The sequence below is a fragment of the Suricata suricatta genome, chromosome 10 (assembly GCF_006229205.1).
Source record: "Suricata suricatta isolate VVHF042 chromosome 10, meerkat_22Aug2017_6uvM2_HiC, whole genome shotgun sequence".
In the NCBI taxonomy this organism is placed as follows: Eukaryota; Metazoa; Chordata; class Mammalia; order Carnivora; family Herpestidae; genus Suricata; species Suricata suricatta.
This window is the reverse complement of record NC_043709.1, coordinates 93,500,258-93,522,938: the sequence shown is the minus strand read 5'-3', so window position 1 is coordinate 93,522,938 and position 22,681 is coordinate 93,500,258. Positions and strand designations below refer to the sequence as shown.

General features: G+C 36.5%; 1 protein-coding gene across 1 annotated transcript in view; it reads right to left on the bottom strand.

Annotated features, from left to right (window-relative positions):
- Positions 1–22,681, bottom strand: part of LRP6 (LDL receptor related protein 6) — a 155,766-nt gene that overhangs the window by 60,768 nt on the left and 72,317 nt on the right. Inside the window, exons 4-7 of the mRNA XM_029953317.1 lie at positions 7,788–7,984; positions 5,919–6,050; positions 2,496–2,892; positions 1,217–1,388 (exon numbers count right to left, since the gene is read on the bottom strand). Of these exons, the coding sequence (XP_029809177.1) occupies positions 1,217–1,388; positions 2,496–2,892; positions 5,919–6,050; positions 7,788–7,984 (898 nt within the window). The remainder of the gene's footprint in view (positions 1–1,216; positions 1,389–2,495; positions 2,893–5,918; positions 6,051–7,787; positions 7,985–22,681) is intronic.

Below are 22,681 nucleotides of genomic sequence, written 5' to 3'. Positions count from 1 at the left end.
AAGGGCATGCATTTGTCCTCAAGCTGACCCAAGTGAAGCTAACAGCCTGTCTAAAAAAACAAACAAACAAACAAAAAAAAACAATGAAATCATAACTTTGTGGTCTCATTAGCACTGCACTCTAAGCTGTTCAAGATTCAAATCCTAACTTGGAATTAAGGAGGTGGGAGGCAGTGAACCACTAACAACAGGGAGAAAATTTATACAGTCAAGTCTATGCAAAACTTTCTATTAATGCAAACCAGATGCAAGAGTAAGAGACACAGTTTGAAGTATTTGAGTCTTGTGGAATACTAATGGGTTCTTCTGTTCCAAGTTTCCATTCTGAAAGGAAGACCCTTTAATTCATTATTCCCTCAGAGTACCTGTCACTCCTCGAAGAATTACCTTTCTAAAATAACCATTCTAGAGCCCAAATTATCTATCCGTTAGGAGATTATGTGCTGTAGCTCTGAGGAGCCATTCTGAGTCATTCCTTCTATGAGAAGTCACACGTCAGCCCAAAGAAACACTGTGAAAGGAACTGTTTTAAGTATGTGATACATAAGACCTCTAGCACAGCCTAACTCAAGGCTGTGAAATTTAGAGTTCACATTCAACATCAATGTATATGCCACTTACAAAACACTGTGATAAAATATTCACCACTGGTTATTTCCACCATAATTCTATTCTGACTGCCACAAACTAATGCTACCATTTTGTAAATGTTTTTCTCCAAGTACTGGTTAATCTTTCTCCTACATAGCTCATAAATTAATTTAAAAACTGTCTGCATACAACCATCTTAACACTTAATATATGATACCACCTGAACCCAACACCTTTAACAAAAAAAGGCTATATACACACATATGGGCTCTGTTTTCCTGACAGGACTACCAGCTCTTCCAGTATAGGTCTTACGTAATTTGCTTTGTGCAGAAACTGTCCCTAGGAAATTCAAGCAGTGGCTTTATCCGTAATGAGGAAAATCACTCACATATGCTTTTAGAACTAGAAATAGATGGGATGTCCACTTCTCATACCAGTAGAGGTCAGAAATCTATTAGGGTTCAGCGAAGAAAATACACAATGCTTAGAATCCTAAAGGTTGAGTAAAATTTCCATAAAAGATACCTGGGGCACCCCGGACAAGAGGCAAGAATGTCTACATCAAATTAACATCAACTCAAAAACCATTATAAAACTGGTTTTAAAATGAAAAAGAACAAACCTCAATTTTGTCTGTTTTGGCATCTCCCCAGTATATTTTGCCTTCATCGTAATCCAAGGCTAAACCATTTGGCCATCCGAGAGAAGTGTTAACCAACACTACTCGGTCAGAACCATCCAGAGCTGCTCGCTCAATTTTCGGGATTTCTCCCCAGTCAGTCCAATACATGTACCTACAGAAGTACACAGAAAATGAGCTAAAAGCAGGTAATAAACTGTACCTGTAACTTTCATATATCCTAAAGGTGAGGTCCACCCCTCATATTACACTTGTATCAGTTAACACCATAGAAAGGAAAAAAATAGGACTTAAACATATTCAAAAGTTATGTTTAAGACATAATAGCAGTGTATATGCTTGTAGGAAATTTTCAGATCAAACAGTATTTTCTAGAACTGATAGAGAAAATGCCTTCCAAAACTATGATCTCATTTTTAGCTATGTTTTTCCAAAATATTTTGTGCTCCTTCCCATTGTCATCTCTTTTTTCTAAACTTTTTGTTTATGTATGTAATTTCTACACCCACCAAAAGGCTCAAATTCATGACCCAGAGGATCAAGAGTCACGTGCTCTTCCAACCGAGCCAGCCAGGTGCACCAGTGATTTCTTTTTCTTGCTGGCTTGTCAGCTCTGACACAGAAAGGCTATCCCAGGAGTAATATTCAGATGACAAACTTAATTTCTAGAAAAACTAATTCTTTTTGTAGTACTAAGTAATTGCTGTAGCTCCTGGGAGTGTAAGTAGCTCTAAGGCATTGATTTACACTGAAGAGTATTACTATGTCACTATGCTCACCCTCAGAATGAGTCACATAGTAATAAATAACATTGGTGAGTATACAGAAAACTATGTTTTCCCTGGACTGTGGTCTGGGTGTTATGACCAAAAAAAAAATTTTTTTCCAAGTTATTCATATATTCTGGGATCATTTAGAAGTATCAAAAATGGGATGAAATTAAGTTAGGGGAGTTCTAAAAACAATATCCACATTTTTCATCGTCATGATGCAACCTCAGCAAAAAATCTGTAGCCAACACCCAAAGTTAGCAAGCATTGACAATTTATAAAGAAAAACTCTTCAAATCATTCAAGGGAAAAAAACTAACAATTCTTTAACTTGAGATTTTATTTCAATTAATATGTTCTAAAAAAGAACAGCCACTAAAGAGCTGTTTATGGAAAACCAATGCATACTTCATGTTATTTTTGTCAATGTTTTTAGAGACCCGTGGAAAACAGAAACACCAGGCAAAATTTCTATCAGCAGAGCTCCTTACCCAACCATGGGATCTAACACAATAGCCCGGGGTTCCTCTAAGTCCTCTGAAATCAAGATCTTCCTCATGGTCCCATTGAGCCTTGTGACTTCTATCCGATCAGTGCCAGTGTCTGTCCAATAAAGATTTCGGGCAACCCAGTCAACAGCAATACCATCAGGATGCGCAATCTGCGCAGTGACCACAAACTGACTGCCAGATCCATCTATGAACGAGCGGCGTATGGCCCTCACTTCATCATCAGTCCAGTAGATATAGCCTTCCACAGGGTCATAATCTATGGCAATGGCATGACGAATGTCTTCTAACTGTAAAACAATGTCTGTGAAATCTGGTGTATCCAGTGAAATGCGTCTCAAGTCCGTCCTTCGGGCTAAAAGTAGTAATTCGGTGGCACCTAGAACAACAAAGTAAAATAAACAAAGAAAAAAATTGAAACCCACAGCCAAAAGTTAGTCATTCCAAATAAAGAACGCAGAACTTCTTTAAGAATTGAAAAGTAAAGGAGTACAAAAGGAGATACTCTAGGTCTATTTGGGGTGGAAATGGAAAGTAACACAGTGAACCAGGAATAGCTTGACTATAAGGCAAGCTACAATGGCTCAGCTCTCAAAATCAAGTTTTGATTCCTTCTCTATTTTCATTCATTATATGGGCCCTGAAATAAGTAACAGTTACTTAAAGGTATAATAAATAATGACTAAGTAATGACTAAGAAGTTAAGAAGTTGAATATTAAAGGAGGAAGGAGACATAGGATATAGGTCCTTTGTTTAAGTATGTTTAAAAAGGTAAATAAATCCAAGACAAAGGTCTTTTGTATCTGATGAGAATGTTCTAAAATTAGACTGTGAGGGTTGCACAACTGTAAATTAGTAAAACAAACAAACAAAAAAAAGAAACAAAAAAACCACTGAATTGCATACTTCAAGTGACTGAAATTTATAGCATGTAAATTATATTTCAGTAAAGCTATTTTAACAAAGAGAACTATAAGGCAATGCCTGACATAATTAAGCACAAATGCAGCTATGGTGAAGGAAAAAGCAGCAGCAAAGAGAGGGAATCAGTTAATGTAACATAGTGGTTAAGAATAAGAGCTGTGGATCTAACTGAACTGGATTCAGGTTTCTATATAAACTCAGGCAAAATTTAATCTCTCTAAACCTAGTTTTCTTCATCTATCTCTCACAGAGATGCTGGGAGGATTAAAGAAGATCAATGTACGGGGGCCTGGGTGGCTCAGTCGGTTAAGTGTCCAACTCCAGTTCAGGTCATGATCTCATCACAGTTTGTGAGTTCAAGCCCCACATTGGGCTCACTGCTGTCAGTGCCGAACCCGCTTTGGATCCTCTGTCCCAGTCTCTCTCTACCCCTCTCCCCACCCCCCACTTGCACTCTCTCTTATCAAAAATAAATAAACATTAAAAAGAATAAGATCAACGTGAAATTCAGAAATGTACTTAACACGCATTTGATAAATATTAGCTAATATATTATCAGGTAAAAAGAAACTCAAATTTTTATTTCACTGAGTTTTAAATCAAATTTGTTTATGAAATGTTTTAAACTAAAAATAGTATTCAATAAAAGCATAGCTGAGAATGAGGACATTAAGCTCAATCTTTTTTTTGTTTTAATTTTTAATGTTCAAGTGAGGAACCAGCAAAAAATCATCTAACTATAAAAGATAGTAAGCAGGTTGACATCTGAAAGACTGAAAAAAGATTCCCAAAGAAGTGAGTCTAAAAGAAAACACTGGTAGGGCGCCTGGATGGCTCAGCAGTTAAGCATCCAACTTCAGTTCAGGTCATAATCCTGTGGTTCATGAGTTTGAGCCCCATGTCAGGCTCTATTCTAACAGCCCAGAGCCTGGAGCCTGCTTCAGATTCTGAGTCTCCCTCTCTCTCCCTGCCCCTCCTCCACTCATGCTCTGTCTCTTTTCTCTCAAGAATAATTATTTTAAAAAATTTTAATAAAACACTGATATTAAGCTTCACAGCAGTCTAGAATTATAACTGCAAAAAAATATGAAGAGGAGTCAAGCTCTCAAGATCAACTTTTTGACTTGACAACGAATTATAAATAAACTTGGTCTTAGAAAAAATAGAGCCCCAATACCATTGCAGGCACCAAGCAGGCATAACATTGTACCATTCACTGCCTCTGCTAACTACCAAAAAGAGCCAGTCCAAAACTTTTTGCAAACAAAGAAGTCATAGAAAATGAAGTTGTTAATTTGAGCAAGGTGATCAAAACAAAATAGTTAACTTAAAGCTACATGCCAAATGTACATCTAAAATTCAAAATACTAGTTAAACATGTACATTTGCATTGCTGTGAGGGAGGAGACAGACCACTATTGCTAAAGTAACTCCTCTGTCTTAAAGTCAGGCTATAGTTTTTAAACAAAAAAGCAACATTTCAAAAACCTTTTGTTTTAAATTGAAACCAAATTATTGTTTGCCATGGAAACCGCCTGACAAGAGTCAGCCGGCCTCACCTTTGACTAGGAGGGTAATTTATCAGTGCCAAGTCATGACAAATATCCTGTACACCAACTCAATTCCATCTCTCTGACTCCCTGACTCCCTTGCCAGTAACTCTCTAACCCACTCTGAAATAAAGACTTCTGCTTTTCAGAGTTAGATAAAGAAGCCACTGCTAAATATAACAATTTTCTTTCCAGGTCTTGCTGGTGGCTAGAAAACCAGATAGGGATCCATAGGGGTAAGAAAGAAGAATAACATTCTCATTAAGAAGAAAAAGAGAAGAACTGGTGTTCTCCCAAACCACAAGTCTCTCGAAATGTCCTAATTAAACACACCTCTCCAATATGCCCTCTCTATAGGGAATTGAGAGAGTAAGCACAAGTGGCAGTGGTTAAGTACGAAAGCAGCTGTTTGCTTTAAACAGGAGAAAACGGATTTTTTTCCTTCTTCTTCTGAAAGCACCTCTGTTGTTACAAGGCAATTAAAAATAGCATTCAATAAATTTTTAGAAAAATAATCTACCCCATGATAGTCTAAGTTGGAAGTTTAGTAAACATTGTTCTTTGCACGGAGGTTCTTTATTTTCAAGTGCAACCTACTGTTAAAAATATTCTTTAAGTAATATTCATTTTCACAAGAATCAGTTGTGATATCAATGGCTGCCATTTCATAAAACGTGAAATACCAGCTAATCTTTTTCAAAAATAGCATTTTAAAAATTTAGTTGAAATACTACTTTATAAAATAGTATTAAAGAAATGCCCTCAAACACAAAACACTCTTGTTACATAACCAACTGTGAAGGTAGAGATTAAGCGACTACTCTCCCCAAACACTGTAACCTACAGAGCTTATTATAGAGAAATAAAACAAATCATAAAAAATTCCAACTGCTATCTAAAAATGTTCCTTCTTGGAGACCACCTTCTTACCATCTTTGCAGGTTTTTCCATTCTCCAGGAGTTTGACCCCAGTTGGGCAAGCACACTGATAGAAAGGCTTGACTGGAGACATCAAACACAAGTGGGAACAACCACCATTATCAATTCCACATGGATTTGTTGCTGTCAAATATAAATCACACTGATTAATGCCAATGATTATGGACACCCTCCCTCACGCTAGGTACACAAAGGTTAACAACCATAACAAGAGCAACTATGATAAACCAAATTATTACCAAATGTCATCCAGGTGGCTTGACTACCAAACCATCTGCAAGGAAAGAAGTTAATCAGTGAGAACTGACTTATCATTTTGTACCCTAAGAGGAACACATCAGAAATAAACAGGTGACCCCTGCCCTAAAAGAGCTTACAATCTAGTCTGTATGCCAAAATTAACAAATTAGGAAACAACAACAAAAAAAATGAAATTAAGTGGTATATATTATGGAATCAAATGGAAAATAAATTACTAAGGTTTAAAGAAAACTTTCATTGAAGATGTAGGATGCAAAGAGACTTGAAGGACAGGAAGGATAGACAGGAAGACTATGTGTGATAAATCTGTATGAATAAAAGCTTAGAGACTGTACACTGGGTGAGAGATTAAGGCAAATAGTCTAACTGGATTATTAATGTTTCTGTTGACTAGTAAGAGCTAAACCTCAGTGAGCACAGAAAATGGGAACAAATTGTGGTGGAGGGCATTGGAGGCCAAGAAAAGTAATTAGCATGTTGAAAAATCATACTGTGGAAATATTAACACGGAAAAGATCAACACAATAGATTAAAAGAGGGAAAACTGAGAAGCGGAGATTAATTAACACACTTGTAGAAACTATGGAAAGGGATGGATTTAAATAATATTCATAGAAAAAATCAACATAAAATGAAGACCAACAAAATATGAAAGACAAGCGAGGCAGTAATAACTGCAAATTCTCAAACTAATAAAACAAAGGACCAACAGTGCCATTAAACAAAAACAAAAAACAACAGAGAAATTCTCTCATATAAGCGAAGGATAGGAATAAAATTTCACACATTTTTACCAAAGGCCAACCCACAGATTTACAAACATTTTTATGGACTCGTGATCACCAGATTCCAATATAACACATTCAATATTTGACTATCTCCCCCCTAAACAGACAGCACTAATACAAAGCAATGCATAATCCAAAACCCTTCATTTTTGGCTTTGGAATACAATTTGAAATACACTCAGACAAATGCCAGACGTTTATTTATATACAAGTGCCAAACACTTAACATTCTCATATTCCTTTTAAACCTAATTTTATTCCTCTTACAAGAAATTGTTGCCAGCAGCCAAAGCTCAAGTCACTGCAAAGGTTGACCAAAAATAGAAGCAAAACTAAGAAAAAAGGAGGGGAGAAGCAGAGGGAATGTGCACAGAAAAGCTTAAGCAGGTATTTTATTGGGCAACCTGAAGTAGCTACATTCACTAGTTAGATTCACAGAGGTTTCTTAAGAAAAGTTTTTAAAACACACCCATATGAACTAAATCAAACACGCATTAGCGAGAAATAATACAAACAAGAAATGCATTTATGTATATACTTAGCTATCTCAGTTTCTTATTTTATTTCTCTCTTCTCTACCACCATAATCCCAGACCCAAACAAACGGCTGAGTTGGCCAACACTGATAGATAATAAGCTACAAATGGTTTAGGCTGCTGCTTAACCTGATTTATATTTTGACGTTTTTCCTATGTTTTATTCCTTCCCACTACCTTTGGATACGTCCTCTCTCCTCCTGCCCCTCACTAAAGCCAGACATCTGAGTGCTAAAGCTATTCCAACTTGCAATTTAAAAATCAAGATCACTTACCATTTGGCTGCCTCTGTTGGCTGAAGGCATGTATATCCATGGGAGAGAAGATGTTAGAATGGATTTCACGCAGACCCTCGCCAGTATACTTGTTGCAAGCCAAAATGGAGTGTGTATTCCAGTCAGTCCAGTACAGTGTGTCCTCAAATAATGTCAAGGCAAAAGGATGTGGAAGGGAACCTTTAACCACTGCCTGCCTATTAACAAGAACAGAAAAACTCAAACATTTCTAAAATTTCTTTAATCAAAACTTGATCTTGCGCATTAAAACAGTCTTACAGTCCACAATAACACATACCAATCCCAAGTAACACATATCTTAAGGCTAAATACACCTATGAAAACTAAGTCACAGAGTAAATTTGAACATACTTTCATGGTGTCCCAAACCCCCAAGTACTTGGCAACAGGCCCCACGTTCACGACGAGCTCGCAGAGAGAAGTGCCAAGTATTAGCACTGCAATCAATTTCCATCTCTGGACTCACATGTTCCATCCTTCCCCAAAATTCATTAGGAGATAGGTGGGCAAAAAGAAAAATCCCAAGGGTTTACAGTTGACCCTGTGAAGCAGTTTTAAATCTGCAATAGGTTGTCCCCTTCTTGATGTGTAAAAACAAAGAACCTGAGCCTGTTTCTTCTTCCATCATTTACGGTTTCGATAAACAAAAGTAAAAACATACACTTGAAAGGGCTTAAAAACGTGTTCTGGTTGAGCTGTTTCTGCAAACCCCAGTTGAGCCCCAGCGAATGACCATTTCTGCTGGCTTTCTGCTTTCAGGTTTCTTAACCTCCACAAGTCAGGTAGCACACAGAACAAGTACCGCCACAGCCATCACGTTCGTGAGACAAAGCAGACCCAAAGTCACACACGCAATCCATGCTCCATGAAAGGAAAGACAAGACAAAGAGCCTGATAGTGCTCAACCACAGAACTTTGCAGAGTCATGGAGAGTTATTAGTATATACTCCTGGATAATGAACAAATCATGTTCTGACCCAAAATAATATTTAAGAAAAAAATTCTTTGATGTTTACCTAATATCAAATACAATATTTTTATAAATAGTCTGGGAGGGAGGAATAGAAAACATAAGCAACTAAAGAGAAATAAAGAGCATCACTATTTTAGGAAAGATAATCCAATTTTCAGGTCCTGGACATTACATGATGATCTCAAATACTGAAGAGACCACCAGCATATTAAAGTAATTTCAAGAACAGTAAGATCATTTTTATCCAAAAAAAAGTTAACATCTGTTTTTGCACATGGAATGGTCCTAACCTAAGGTGTTTTAAAGTCAGGCTAGATTTTTAAAAAACTGAATACAAGATTAGCATGACTAGTTTACCAAACAAATTTTCTATTTTAGAAACTCATCCCTATTCTGCCAGCCCACATCACCACAATTTTCTCCCATTTTTCTTTTTTCTTCCCTAGCAGATTACATTTCCTTTTCATTTCCCCTAAATAACTGTCACAATGTCAACTTCTAAGATAGTTTCTTCCTCTTTCCAAGTTCACTAGAGTGATATCATAGTTTAAGCCCAAATTTAAATAGGTCTACATATTTCACAGTAAAATCTACCAAAATTCAGTATGGTAAGAGTTCTGAGAAGCTGCCAACAAAGACAAGCAACTCAACTGAAAAATGAATAGTAAAAAAAAAAAAAAAAAAAAACCCACAAAAAAACAACTCCATTGCTTCACATTTCATTAACCATCTTAGAGAACTGCAAATTCCAGGGGTGCCTGGATGGCTCAGTCAGTTAAGTGTAAGCGTCCGACTTTGGCTCAGGTCATGATCTCACAGTTCGTGGGTTCGAGCTCCGTGTTGGTCTCTGTACTGACACCCTAGAGCCTGCTTCAAATTCTGTGTGTGTGTCTCTCTCTCTGCCCCTCCCCCACTCATGCTCGGTTTCTGTCTCAATAATAAATAAATTAAAAAAATTTTTTTAAAGAACTGCAAATTCTATAATCAGATCTTTGAAAAACTTTGGGAAGAAAAATGTCTTCTAAGTCATATACATCATTAAATAAAAAGTTAAAATTCATTCTTTGAAGTAAACACAGAAAAACTGACAGGAAAAATAAAAACCTTCCTTAAAAGATACACTCATTTTATATACTGACTGAAAAGATTTATGTATCAGTCAGAAATCAGATCGACCTGAGTTCAATGTCCCTCTGACACTTAACTACTTACACCATTTCTGCAAGCTTTATTTTCTTTATCTGTTAATGAAAGATAACCTACCCTCACTGAGTTATTGTAAAGACTAAATGAAAACATATGCAAAAGCATTCAGCATTATGCTTGGCCCTTTATAAACATTTCATAAATAATCCCTCAATTCTAAGATATATTTCTCAACATTTTAATATTTTTGAGATGGGGTAACATTTTACAACTGAAATTGTACATTTCATGTGTTAGTTTGTAAACATAAAATCTTAAAATCGATATCATTTTAGAGTCAAGTAAATACTAGGCTGACCTATTTATATTCCCAGGATCTCACTGTGTACAAATTAGGTGGAATGATTAGACACTCAGTAAATGTGTGATAAAATTAGTTATCTTAAGTGATATATGTAATTAATAGAGCTGAACAGAAAGCAGAGTTAAGGTTATCACTCTTTCTTTTTTTTGTTTGTTTGTTTATTTTTGAGAGAGAAAGAGATAGAATGCGAGCTGCGGAGGGGCAGAGAGAGAGGGAGACACAGAATCCGAAGCAGACTCCAGGCTCTGAGCTCAGGCAGCCCAATACGGCACTCAAACTCATGCCATGAGATCAGGATGTAAGCCAAAGTCGGTCCCTTAACTGACTGAGCCACCCAGGTGCTCCTCACTCATTCTAAACATATTCTTTGGTCATTTATTGATTCATCCAACCAACAGTGACTTGTTTACTCAAAGTGGAGATAATACATAGTTTTCACCTTTCATCTCTCTGGTTGGAATTACTAAATAGGCCTACCTCTTGTTTTCTCTCTGGAAATGTAACTTTCTTCAAGAAGGAATTAATCATGGCACCCAAAACAAACATGGCAGGCAAGATCAAAGCCCAGTTCTTCAGCAGTATATCACAACAATAACAGGAGTTTAAAAATGAATCTCTACTATGAAGACCAAAGGAAAGACTGAGACTTCTGTTGATATTTTGATTTAGTGCTGGCAACCTGTGTCATCCCTTCCCTGTATCTGTCTTATCAGCAGTGTACTGATAGGACTCAACCCACCAATACTCCCAAGTACAGGAGGCACTTGCTATCTCTTTCATATTCCATGCCTCTTTTAAATTCTGCACCAACTGGACTTATCCTTTATAGAACACCTGTGCACTTGCATTCACTTTCTCTGTTTCTGGACCTCTTCCCAGAATTCTGTCCTCTGCCCCGTCTCAGAATTTCCTCCACCTGTGTGGGTAATAAATCTTTGTTTAGTCATACCAAAGTACTACTGTCATAAATTTTGACATGTGAACCTAACCTTGGAAGGGAGCTTCTATAGGGAGATTGTTTTAACATCTAAGAAGATGACAGCAGTAGAGGCACCTGGATGGTAAGAAAATAAAGGTTTTAAGAGTTGAGCATCCAACTCTTGATTTCAGCTTAGGTTATGATCTCATGGTTGTGGGATAGAGCCCCATGTCAGACTCTATGCTGAGTGTGGAGCCAGCTTAAGATTCTCTACCTCTCCCCGCCGCCCTGTTCACATTCTCTCTCCCTCTCTCTCAATTAATAGTAATAATAAAAAAAGAGAACATGACAGCAGTGGTAGCAGCACAGGTTTTGAAGAATCTCCACAAGTCCTCCACATGAAAACATAGCCAACTAAGTAGCAAAGAAAAAGCTCTGTTGTGAATGGGTCTGTGGCTTTGCTACTTTGTTTTGTGGTGATACATGTATGATATATACATATAATTAAAATACAAAAAGGCATGGAAAACTACCAAGAACCATAAGATCTGACTGGCATCAGCACTTCTGCAGGAGAAAGAAAACAACAGGGCATCTGGGAGACAAAAAACAGGAGAACACACAAGATAGGTAACAATGGAAAGCAGTGCAAACAAATCGGAGAATGTCAGCTGACTAGAAGGCCACTCCAAGATGAGTCAATACAATGAATCCATGGTTGGCATTAAAGGGACTAGTGCACTTTAACCCACTGTGAACTCTCAAAGGTGACCTTCGGGGTCCCTTCGAGAAAAAGCTCCATACTGAGGATAAATTACTGGTAGCAGAAGAAAAAATGAGAATGAAAAATAAGAAATGATGGAAAAATAAGGCACAGAAAAAAACGGGAGAAGGAAACAGAGCCAGAAAATCTCAGAAAGCAAGGTGTCTTTTTTTTGAAACACACGCAAGAGTTCTGTAAAGTTCCAAAAGTTATGATGAACACTGCCTTCTTTGACAAGTTTAAGAAAAACAATTACATGTAAATTAGACAATAAAGATATTAAGGGCAAATCCCATTTTAAAAGTTAATATTCAAGAGGCACCTGAGTGGCTCAGTCGGTTAAGTATCCGATCTCCCGGTTCATCGGTCAGAGCTCCAAGTCGAGCTCTGAGCTGTCAGCACAGCTTCAGATTCTGTGTCTCCCTCTCTCTGCTCCTTCCCCTGCTCATACTCTGTTGCTTTCAAACGTTAAAAAAATATATTATTCAACATTCAGATTTGTATCTTCAATTTATATTTACTAGCATAACTATTTGATCCTACTCTTTTCTTATACTTTCCATTTTTATCTTTCCTTACATTCCTCCTCTCTTTTTCATGGGCTTTCCTCACCAGATTGAATTTATATGCTCCTTTTATGTCACTAGGGTTTGAAAGATATACAAACTGTTTTATTCAATTACCTTTATGTTTTTAAATCATATTTTATTTTATATGATAATCAACTTCAAGAATAAGACAGTATCTACTGACACTGCCATATATAAGGTAAGATGTCAATACAGTTTTAGTCCTGCATGTCTTTCTTCATCTGACCATCCCACTATCACTTCTCATTTCTGATTGATAATGCCTGGTATTTAGATACTTGTTATGTACTTTATCTTCTTTTTCAAAATATCTCATGGTTTCATTGAGTTTTAAAAGAGAACATTAACAGCAATTACTAGATTTAACTCCATGTTTAACTGGTTTCATTCTTCATAAATATTTAATTATCTGACTTCTTCACTCAAGCTCTACATTTTAATTCTTAATTATATCAAGTAACTTTTTCAGAAAGAGCAATATAAATAGTGTATTCTGGTTCCTTGCATACCTAATGTCTTTCTGTTGCAGTAACACTAACAATTCCTACATCAACCTCCAGATCTCAAAATATTTCCTTCTATTATTTTCATCTCTGTTTCTCCAAGTGTGGGATAATCCCTCAAGGTGAAATTCCACTTCATGTATTTGATTTTTTTTTCTTTTCTTCATCTGTCTAGTCCCTCACTGCTTAAAACTGTTTAAACAATCATTTTCTTTATCGTCATTCTGTTTTTACAGATCTGAAATGTATTCTTTCATACTACTTACTCTATTTTCACGTATACTGTGTCCTCTTGAACTCTGATAATTTTTTTCTCCTCTATCTTAAAGGAAATTACAGGAAGACATTTGCTCTGATTCCTTAATATGGGTCATTCATTTGAACTGTAGTATCTTCTTATGTGTCTTATGTGTTATTTTTTTGTTCCATTTGCTTGTATTTCAGAGGGAGGTCTGTACTTCATTGGAAGTTGGTATCAATTCGTTTACAGCCTACAAATTCCTAGTCCAGGTTTTCAGATCCAGAAGGGAGAAGGCAATAAATTTTCAATTTGCAGCTTTAATTTGGAAATCAAGTCACACTAAGTCAGGGGGCAGGGATTTGAGGCTGGCAATAATAGCATACTCATGTATTGTTTTTTCATGTTTCTGGTAGCACCAAGAAGGGTGTTAATATAGTGAGCCTGCTTATTCTCTGACACCACTGTGCTCATTCACAGCCAGCTGTAACTACACCTCTGACCTTGCCCTAACATGTTCAATCATGTCAAGTATGGCTGCCATAATATATGTGTCCTTCAGTACCTGGTGTATTTCCCAAAGTGCTAACAGAATCCAGATGAGGCCTACCTCATCGGGCCTACCCGATTCTACACTTCTTCCTCCTCATCAACTTCATTCCAGCCACCACTTCTGGAGAGCCATGCTTATTATTGCTTATTTGCATAAATCTCTTCAACTTGCCTCCTTGGGAAGCAAATTCTTCACAAACTCAGTAAGTGATGTACTATGTCAATCTGCCTGGGTCTGAGGGATTTCCTGAAACCCAGGCCAAAAATGATGGTTAATTACACAACAGCTCAGTCAGACTGGGACATCCTTCAATCTTGAACCCTGCAGAAATTCTTCAAGGTTTCTGGTATGTTGCTATCTTTGCCTAAGTCTCTGGCACTGATGCAAAATTCCCCTAGTTTATACTTCATAGCTTTAATAATCATTCACTTGATAATGACTATAAATCTGTATCTTCCTTTAAGACTGCTCTGCTGAGCTGCAGGCTCATATAATCAAAGCTCTCCAGACTTCATAACCCCAGTTTTCTCTAAGCAACTCAAACATGTCCAAAGCTGAACTCAACTCTCCTCCCACATTAAAGAAAGGAAAAACAATCTATCCTACTTTTCTGAATCCTTCTCAAATGAGTGGCACTTTCATCTAACCATCCATTCAAAGCAGAAATAGGAGTCATCACAGAGATCTTGAGGGAACAACAGGTAGTTTATCAGGATTGGGCATAGTGTATAAGGGAGGAAATGGTGAGAACATTTGTCTAAAATGAGAGAAAGGAATTACATCATTTAAGTCACAATGAAGTTTGTATTTCACCTGAGAATAATGATGATTTACTGGAAGATTTAAGGGAGTGAACTAATTATAACTAATCTTTAAACCATTTTCTACACAACCATCAAACTGGAATTTCTCTTTGAAAATCTCCAAAGACTCCTACTACTTTTCAGGACAAAATTCACATGCCTCATCTTAGAATACTAGGACCTGCACAATATGGCTCCTATCCATCCTCCTAGACTTGCCTCCAACCATTCCCCCACATTTCCTACTGCTGCTAAATAACACTGACAAAACAGTGTTCTTTAATAATGTTAACTTAAAAACCTGACTCTAGGGGCAGCCGGGGCAGGCAGGTGTCTGACTCTTGATTTCACCTCAGGTCATGATCTCACAGTTTCTGAGATTGAGCCCCATATTGGGCTCTGCACTGATAGTGTGGAGTGTCCTTGGGATTCTCTTTCTCTCCTCTCTCTCTCCTTCCCTCCGCCCCTTCCCTACTTGTGCTCTCTCTTCAAAATAAAGGAATAAACTTTAAAAAACAAAAGAAACAACAACAACAAAAACCCTGACTCTAGCCATTAGGAATTATTTTCTATAGGGCTTCCCTCAAGATTTTAAAGTTTATTACTCTTCTTCAGTGTCTGTCAAGGCAGGTTAAAATTGCATATTTATACCCTTGATACATGCTTTATAGTAAGTTAACTATACATTACATGCACCTGTTTCTGAACTATATTCTGTTCATTGATCTCTATCCTTAGATTTAATACCTCATTGTTTTAAGTACTCTACCTTTATGGTAAATCTTGAAATCAAGTTGAAAAATGTCATACTATTTTGTAATCTTAAAAAATCAGTTGAACTATTTTAATGGATCCTGGGCATAACCATACATATTTTAGATTCAATTTGTCATTTATTAAAAAAAAAAAAGTGCATGCTCGTGTACACACGTTCTCTCAAAAACTCTTGGAATTAAAAAATATATATATAATTTAATGTTTATTTATTTTTGAGAGAGAGTGCAAGAGCAGGAGAGGAGCAGAGAGGGAGGGAGACACAGAATCCGAAGCAGGCTCCAGGCTCCGAGCTGTCAGTACAGAGCCCAACGTGGGGCTCAAACTCACGAACCATGAGATCAGGACCTGAGCCAAAGTCGGATGCGCAAACCGACTGAGCCACCCAGGCACCTCTCAAAAGAACCTCTTGGAATTTTTGTGGAGACTGTATTGAATCTATAGACCAGTATAGGGAGAAATATCATCTTAACAATAGAGTTGACCCTTGAATAAGGCAAGGGTATAGGGGCAATGACCCTATACAGTGAAAAATCCAAAGATAACTTTTGACTCCTCAAAAACTTAACTACCAATAGCTTACTGTTCATTGGTCAAAGGTATTACTGATAACAAATAGCCAATTTACACATTTTGTATATGTATTATATACTATATTATTATAATAAAAGAAGCTAGAGAAAAAAATGCTACTCAGAAAATCATAAGGAAGACAAAACACACTTATTGTATTGTATGCATAAAAAATCTGCATATAGGTGGACCGGTGTAGTTCAAACCCATGTTACTCAAGAGTCAAATGGATATTGATATTTTTTCTTAGAAACTAAATACTGCAATCTTCCCAAAGATAAATATTGCAGTCTTCCCACTACTGCAATGGGAGATGAAAGAACTATGTATTTTATATCTCACAAAGTAGGTAATAGTAGGTAGTAAGGGTACCTGAGCTGAAGTTGGTTAAGCGTCCAACTTCAGCTCAGGTGAAGATCTCACGATTTGTGAATTCAAGTCCCACGTCAGGTTCTGAGCTGACAGATTAGAGCTTGGAGCCTGCTTTGGACTGTGTCTCCCTCTCTCTCTACCCCACCTCAGCTTGCACTCTGTCTCTCAAAAATGAACAAACATTAAAAAATAAAATAAAAAAAGTCTTACAGGTAATGTACTTTCCACAGACAGAATGTTTAGGAGGCATTATTAATGCACGTTAGGAAATGAATATGAGAGCTTTGAGTTATCTATGTCCAAAAATAATTGATATACTTAAAACTATATCCCACAGCTTATATGAAGACTGTCTGATATGAGATCTACAAATATAGAATAACTAAGTATATGCCATAAATTCTTGTTGTTTTTCTGTTAAGGAAGAGAGGCAATAAAGAATCTTTGAAGCTCCTCATGGAAACTGTACAGCTCATGTGGATTTTCCAGATTTAAAATCAACAATTATATAGTTTTTCCAAGAACTGAATGGTAAGACTCTTTTTTACTTTTGTGTGAGATTTCTTTGCAGGACATAACAGATCTAAGGTTATTATTCTCAATTGATGATCACTTAAGCTTACTCCTTCTAAGACCAAAGTGCAACCCTTCAAGTGTTTGGATGGATTTCTGATAAATGCACCGATGTTCATCTCAAAAGGCGTTCAGAGAGTGTGGAAGTTTAAGGACAAATCCATTATCAATGGAAGAGTGACTAAAAAGCTCATGCCTTGCTAATGACTAATTAAAAGAACCATTTTCATAAAGAATAGCACACAATTATTATTCTATAATAAATAATATCAAATGATACACATTTACTGAACACCTAGTAAGCACTAGGTACTGTGGTCTGCTACCTGCTCTTACCAAAAGCAACTAATGATTAAAGGAAGACCATTTAAGGGATACAGACTTTACTCCTTCCCTGGGTACTCCAAAGCCTATCCTTAGTTTAACTTCCAAAAGATTTCTATCTTGAATAACATTAGCTTACTCATTTGTAGAATTACCTGTACTGAATTATGCCCCCAATTTTAAAGAGAGACCACAATGGGAAAGTAATACAAAATTAACATACACAAAAAAAATGCAACTTTTTAATCCATCACATCTTTTAGTGACTCCATGTGAAAATTTTCTTCTCACGGTCTCTTACAAAGAACTCATAAGCTTCTACCTTTCCAATACTATGTACTGGGAATTAATTTTACTCTATTCTGCTGAGAAGCTTAAAGATAACTTGTTTTTAACCTGATACAGAAAAAACTACATAAGATAAATGTATAATTTAATGAGTTATTACAGAGCAAACACCCTATAACATTCATCCAAATCTGGAAAAGAAATTTGCCAACCATCTCAGAAGGTTCTTTATGGACCCTGTACCAACCCTTTCTTCTCCTCAAACGTAATCATTATTCGGAGTTTACAGTAATCACTTCCTTACTTTTCTATATAGTTTTATTAGCCAAGTGTGCATCCACAGAAAAGTCAAGCCTTGACCATCTTTTTTTCATTTACTAAGTATGTTAAGTCATATTTTTTAAGAGCAGCTTTAGGTTCACAGCAAAATTGAGGGGAAGATATTAGAAAATTTTCCATATAGCTCCTACCTCCACACATGCACAATCATCTCCATCAACATCCCTCACCAGACTGATACCTTTGTTACACTTGATGAATCTATACTAACGTATCAATCACCCAAAGTTCATAGCTCACATTAGGGTTCACTCTTGGATGTTGTCCATTCTACAGGTTTGAACAAATGCCTGACATGTATCCATCATTATAGTATCATACAGAATCATTTTCACTACCTAAAACTCCTGTGCTCAGCCTATTCATCCTTCCCTCAACCCCCCTTTCAGTCTTTTGATCTACCGGTTCCTCATCACTCTTTACAGTTGAAGGACCTGGGTTATATTTGACCTCTATGTCCATATCCACTGATACATACTCACAGAGCAGCTCAGTTATGTTTCTCTGTCTTCTGTTTTTCCTGCAAATTTCTTGCAAATTCAAAGTTCCGTCAGATGCACGCTGAACTGACAGCTTTGGGAAAATGAAAGATGGTGCACTTTTCTTCCATCAGCAGACAAATAATGTCTTTTCCTGGTGGTAATGTTAGCAGCCATTGACATTCACTGCCTACATTCAATATTTCATTGGAAGTTTTATATGCTGATATGCTAATTTTATCATTTATTTTTCATATATTAGAGGGAATAGCTTTCTCATATCTATTCTGTTAACAACTGGTAGCTTCAAGTAGGAAAGGGAAAATAAATTGCTTCTTTCCCTTTATTACCAACGTTAGAAGTAATGATGAATTCTTTCCCTATAATCTTCTCAAACTGATCACTTCATTTCTATATCATCATTATAAACTCAAGGATTTAAACGTACTTGGTAAGTTTTTTACATCTTTGACCTGAGGCGCTTTTCAAATTATTTCTCCAAGCTTACTAAAATGACCCCAGCAAAGAGTGGTAGACTCTCTGCTATCTGGTACAACATATGTTCCAGCTCATCTTGTACACTCCTTGCCATGGACGTAGAATCAACCTTTTTACCTGAAAGGTATGACTTCTTTTAAGGTGGAACAGTTTTCCACCTATACTATAGGTACTCTTTCCTCCCTACTTCTCTTTAGCAGACATAGTTAGGAAATAAACATACATATTTATGTGTATTTGTCTGTGTAACATAAAATACCTATTGAGCTCATGCCAATACTTCCAATTAAAATGCAGAATTATCAATTTTCCTTACTTAAGCTCTACAATATTGCATTTATTTCACTTCTTCCACACTGAAAACCCTGCCTATGTGAGGGCAACAGAATTAATACACCCAATGATTACTCACTTAATCCAAAATCAAACAATCTCAAAAAAAAAAAAAAAACCAACCCTCAGAATTGAGCATTAATACCAATACACCAATGTAGTTACTATGAAGAGTTTAACAAAATTTCTTCATACAATACCCTCTAGTCTTGCTCCATTTTTATAGCGGTACCCTAGCTATCTTATCTAACTATCTAACCATGTAATTGTTACATACTATAACCCTCTGAATTTCAATCCTCCTTTAGTTTTCATGCTACAAGTAATTATATAATTAATGACTTCACCAAGCCCCCCCCTTTTTTTTTTAATATCTTGCTCATCATTTTGGTTGTCTAAAGCTCAGTCACTGGCACATTTTCAGGAATGAGTCAGGGAAACAGTATTTCTTGACTTCCTGCATGTTGGTAATAGTGTTATCTATAGCTTTATAAGAGAAAGTCAGTTATGGTGGATAAAAAAGAAACTGCCTCACATTTTTCTACTCAAGTATCTTGAAAATATTATTCTCCTTAATTCTGACATGAAGTGAAACTGTGAGAAAGTCTGATGCTAATTCAATTTTCTTTTCCTTTTAAATTTATGTTAGAGATCAAGAGGGTATTTTTTTTCTCTATACAGTAATTCCACCACAGTATGTCTTGGTGTTGTTTGCTTTGACTATTATTCTCAGATACACAGTGTTCTCTTTTGACCTATACTTTCAAATCTTGTTTTAACTTTTCCTGAATTACAGTTTTTCTTACGTGTTCTATTCCCTTGCTTTGGTTATCTTCCTAAAAGGGTCTTATATCTCTGTTGTTGTTTCTTCTTTGACTATCTTCAATATTTGTCACTTACTCTCACGCCTTTTTAAAATTTTTACATTTCACTTTGGTCTTTAAATTTTTCTTCCTTTTCAACTCCTACTTAAAGATCTTTTCTGTTTATTCACTCTTAAGTCCCTCTAGGTCAGCTATTTTTCTCAAATAATTTTTCTTTACTTATAAGCTTTAGTTCTGTCATCTCATTTCTGAACTTTCTCATTTTAATTTCTTTTGATCTCTGACATGTGACATTCGTGTCTCAATCTGTGCATTTTTAAACGGAGGTTTGATCTGTCCTATTGGCATATCTTTCTGGGAAGACATTATTCTCTTCCTCATCCTTTTTCTTCAGCTTTACTGAAGTAGAATTGACATAAAACTAAAAGGCATTTAAAATATACATAGTGATGATACAATATATATATGACATACACATAAGTTATAAAATGATCCCCCACATCTAGTTAATTACCACATCTCATGCATTTTGGGGTTTTCCTTTTTGTTGGGGAGGGAGAAACATTTAGCAAATTTCAATTAATATAGTACAATGTTATCAACTATAAGGACAATGTTACAAATTAAATCCTCATACCTTCTTCAGCTTCTGTCTGAAAGTTTATATATCCTTTTACAAAATCTATTCCTATTTACCCCACCTTCATCCCCTGCAACCACTTTTCTTCTGTCTCTATGAAATTAACTAAAAAAAAAAAAATTCCACATACATCTGATACCATGCAGTATTTGTCTTTCTCTACCTGGCTCACTTCACTAAGCCTAATGGCCTCAAGGTTCACCCATTTATCACAAACGACAGGATGTCCTTCCTTCTCATGGCTGAATGATATTGCACTGAAAGTATATATATGATCACCTTCTTTATTCATCCACTGACAAACATAAATATTTCCAATGTACTGGGTAGTATGAATAATGCTGCTATGAACATGGGAATGCAGATATCTCAAGATCCTATTTTGATTTCCTATGGATATATACCCCAAAGTGGGATTACTAGATCACATGGTAGTAATATTTTTATTTTTTGAGGAGCCTCCATCCTGTTCTCCATGCTAGCTGCACCAACAGTACAATCCTATCAACAGTGCAAAAAGGTTCCCTTTTCTTAACATCCTTGCCTATACTTACCTCAACTTTTTGATTATAGAAATTCTAAGAAGTATGAGGTGATAACTAACTGTAGTTTTAATCTGAACTTCCCTGATGTCTGGTTATGTTGAGCACCTTTTCACATGCCTGATGGCCATCTCCAAGTCCTCTTTGGAAAAATTAAATTCATTTGCCCCCCCCACCCCCTTTTTTGAAGTAGGCTTCATGTGCCACAGGGAGCCAATGCAGGGCTTGAACTCAGGACCCTGAGATCAAGATGTGAGCTGAGATCAAAAGTCAGATGCTAGGGGTACCTAAGTGGCTCAGTCAGTTGAGCATCTGGCTTCGGCTCAGGTCATGATCTCACGGTTCGGGTGTTCGAGCCCCGCGTCCGGCTCTGTGCTGACTGCTAGCTCAGAGCCTGGAGGCTGCTTCAGATCTTGTGTCTCCCTCCCTCTCTGACTCTCCCCTGCTTGTGCTGTCGCTGTCTCTGTCTCTCAAAAAAAAAAAAAAAAAAAAAAAAAAAACACCCCCAAAATTTTTTTAAAAGTCAGATCCTCGACCAAGTGAGCCACCCAGGTGCCCCATCTGCCCATTTCTTAATGAGTTTTTTTTACAATTGGATTGTGTAAGGTTTTTACACATTCTGGTTATAAACAACCTATCAAACATATAATTTACAAATATTTTATCCCAGTCCACAGGCTGCTTTTTCATTTTGTTGATAGTTTCCTTTACTGTACAGCTTTTTAGTTTGATGCAGTCCTACTTATTTTTGCTTTCATTGTCTTGCTTCTGTTGACATATCCAAAAAATCACAGTCAATATTGATGTCAAGGAGCTTACCCGATGTTTTCTTCGAGGCGTTTTATGGTTTCAGACTTTAAATGTACATCTTTACCCCATTTTGAGTTGCTTTTTGTGTATGGTATAAAGCACTGATCCAGTTTTATTCTTTTTTTTGAAGTTTATTTATTTTTGAGAGAGAGAAGCATGCACACAAGTGAGAGGAAAGACAGAGAGAGAGTGAGGGAAAGAGAGAATCCCAATCAGCCTCCGCAATGTTGGCACAGCTGGAGCTCACAAACCATAATATCATGATCTGAGCTTAACCAACTGAACCACCTAGATACCCCATCCAGTTTTATTCTTTTGGGCATCTGCCCAATTTTGCCAATATCATTATATGAAAAAGATTATGCTTTCACTAATATACATTCTTAGCTCCTTTGTCATAAATTAATTGATCATATATATGCACTGGTTTATTTCTGGGCTCTCCAATCTGTTCCACTGATCTAGGTGTCTGTTTTTAATGCCAATACTATATACTGTTTTCATTACTGTAGCTTTGGAATACAGTTTGAAATAAGGGAGCATAAGGCCTCTAAGCTTTGTTCTTCATTCTCAAAACTACATTGGTTATTGGGGGCATTTGTGGTGTTACCAAATGTTTATTCTTTATTACTGTGAAAAATTTCACTGGAAT